The 1955-nt window shown below is 40.1% G+C and overlaps 1 protein-coding gene across 1 annotated transcript in view; it reads left to right on the forward strand.

The window, feature by feature from the left end:
• Positions 1-1252, forward strand: part of fam50a (family with sequence similarity 50 member A) — a 19613-nt gene extending 18361 nt beyond the window's left edge. The window contains exon 13 of the mRNA XM_015033305.1: positions 1006-1252. Coding sequence (XP_014888791.1) covers positions 1006-1014 — 9 coding nt within the window. The 3' untranslated portion in view covers positions 1015-1252. The remainder of the gene's footprint in view (positions 1-1005) is intronic.
• Positions 1253-1955: the final 703 nt, after the last annotated feature.

Raw genomic sequence — 1955 nt, forward strand, 5'->3', positions numbered from 1 at the left:
GTTGAATTCCTTGGTTGTTGGAATTAAAGCGTCATTCATTTGAATCAGTGTGTTGAAGAAGGGATACATCTAAAAGTTGTAGGATGATTACTCTCAAGGACTGCACGTGGGCTAGGTCTTGGTGTCCAATATTGGTGTCTGACCTCACAAATGCTCTCCTGGTAGAATGGTCAGAAATGCACTCCTAAACCTTCTGGTTTAGAATCGCAGTTGCCAATTCGCTAACTCATTTAGTCAGGTGCACTGACTCAACATTTATGTGAAGCTAAACTTTGATGTAAGCAGCAGCTACAACTAAATGCCACTTGTCCAATAAATCTAACACGGTAGTAAAAAGTTAAACAGGAAAGCCAGACAACTCTGCAGAGCACAGTCATCAGTATAAATGTTAACTGACGTACTATTAACTGGAGGCGACAGGTGGAGGTGGAGAACTGAACTCACTGTTTTTTGGTTTTGGACTTGATTGATCTGAAGGTTGAGAGAAGACCAAGAGCTTGAAAATGTGGCCACATGACTGGTTTCAGGAATCACAGGACACATGGATTTGTGGTTGTAATGTGACAAAATATGGATTTTTCTGGAACTCGAGTTCTTTGTGAAGCTCTATATGCAGAAGACCAAAACGTAGAATGTTCTCTGTATTAATCACTGCTGTGCTCATCAGGAGGTTATTAAACCAGTTTGCTCCATCAAATCCAGATGGTGATTTATTTACCTTTTTACCTTTTGTTATTTGGTCAGGCAGTAAGCCAGGACAGCAATATTACTTCGCATGCTTTGTATGTTGTTACATTTATTGATCAATTTTCATCAGTACAAGTAGAAACATGTCTCTCCTGAAGTTTATATAGAACTGTTGAATTTACGACTCAAAACCTTCCAGGAATGTATAAAAACACAAGAAGCCATGCCTGTTATCCTTTCTGTGAGCTTTCAATCAACAATTCGCTGTTCAGCTAATGTGTGACATGCTTTTTATTGTCTTTATTTTCTTTTTTGCAGATCCGGTGATCACCAACATCTACCTCCGGACTCTTGCTGGGAAATTTTATGTTGAAAAAACTCTTCTTATTTTACTGTTTTTCTCCATCAACCTCTGTTCAGTAGCTGATAGTTATGTATTTAACCTTAGTTTTTGTAAATCTGTTTTTTCTGCCACCTGTAAATAACCACACCCTGTAAATGGTTAACAAATAAAAATCAACATAATTTAACATCAGTGCTGAATAAAAAAGGATATTAAACCTGACAGACTTGTGATTAACGTTAGTCTCCTTTAATGTCCCTGCTGAAATGTGCTCATTTGGGGCATATTTAAATAGCATGCTAAGAAGCAGAAAGCAGTGTTTTCGTCTTTGGGATCTAAGCAGGGGCCGTTCTAACTGGTGGCCAGTGCCCTGCAAAACTGGTCTTGGCCCTTGTGCTGAAGAGGCATTACAAAGTCAGTTTCTTATATGTGTTACATAGAAATAATAGCTAACTGATACATTGGACCAATCTCATTTTATTTTATTTTTTTACTTTCACAGTTTCACTTTTGCAACTAATTACAAATAAAGCTGTTTCACTTGACAGAATCACAGTTTTCATTAATACCTTCCGAGCTTTCATTCTTTTTTTCTTTTCTTTTTTTTTTCTGTGCCCGGATGAAAAATAATTGTTCTATAACCGCCACTGGAACTAAGCGTCCCGCATGTTTTCGGCTCCGACAGGACTTCCAGGTGGACCACATCTGGCAGCGTCACGGCACAAGCACGCGCTGCCAGCAGTGACTGCTCCACCTGAGGCCTCGGGACACCACTCCCCTTCTTGCCGTTTTCCCTCCTCCTGGCTTCTTGTGCTTTCACAGCAACTGCCCTTAAAAGTCGGGCTTCAGACAAAGCTCCTTAGTGTTTTTGCCGCCTGTAAACGATGTCGTGACTGTGGTAACATCATGTGGAGGTCGGCGCTAA

Source organism: Poecilia latipinna, unplaced genomic scaffold (assembly GCF_001443285.1).
Source record: "Poecilia latipinna isolate Pla-1442-1.1 unplaced genomic scaffold, P_latipinna-1.0 Scaffold263, whole genome shotgun sequence".
In the NCBI taxonomy this organism is placed as follows: domain Eukaryota; kingdom Metazoa; phylum Chordata; class Actinopteri; order Cyprinodontiformes; family Poeciliidae; genus Poecilia; species Poecilia latipinna.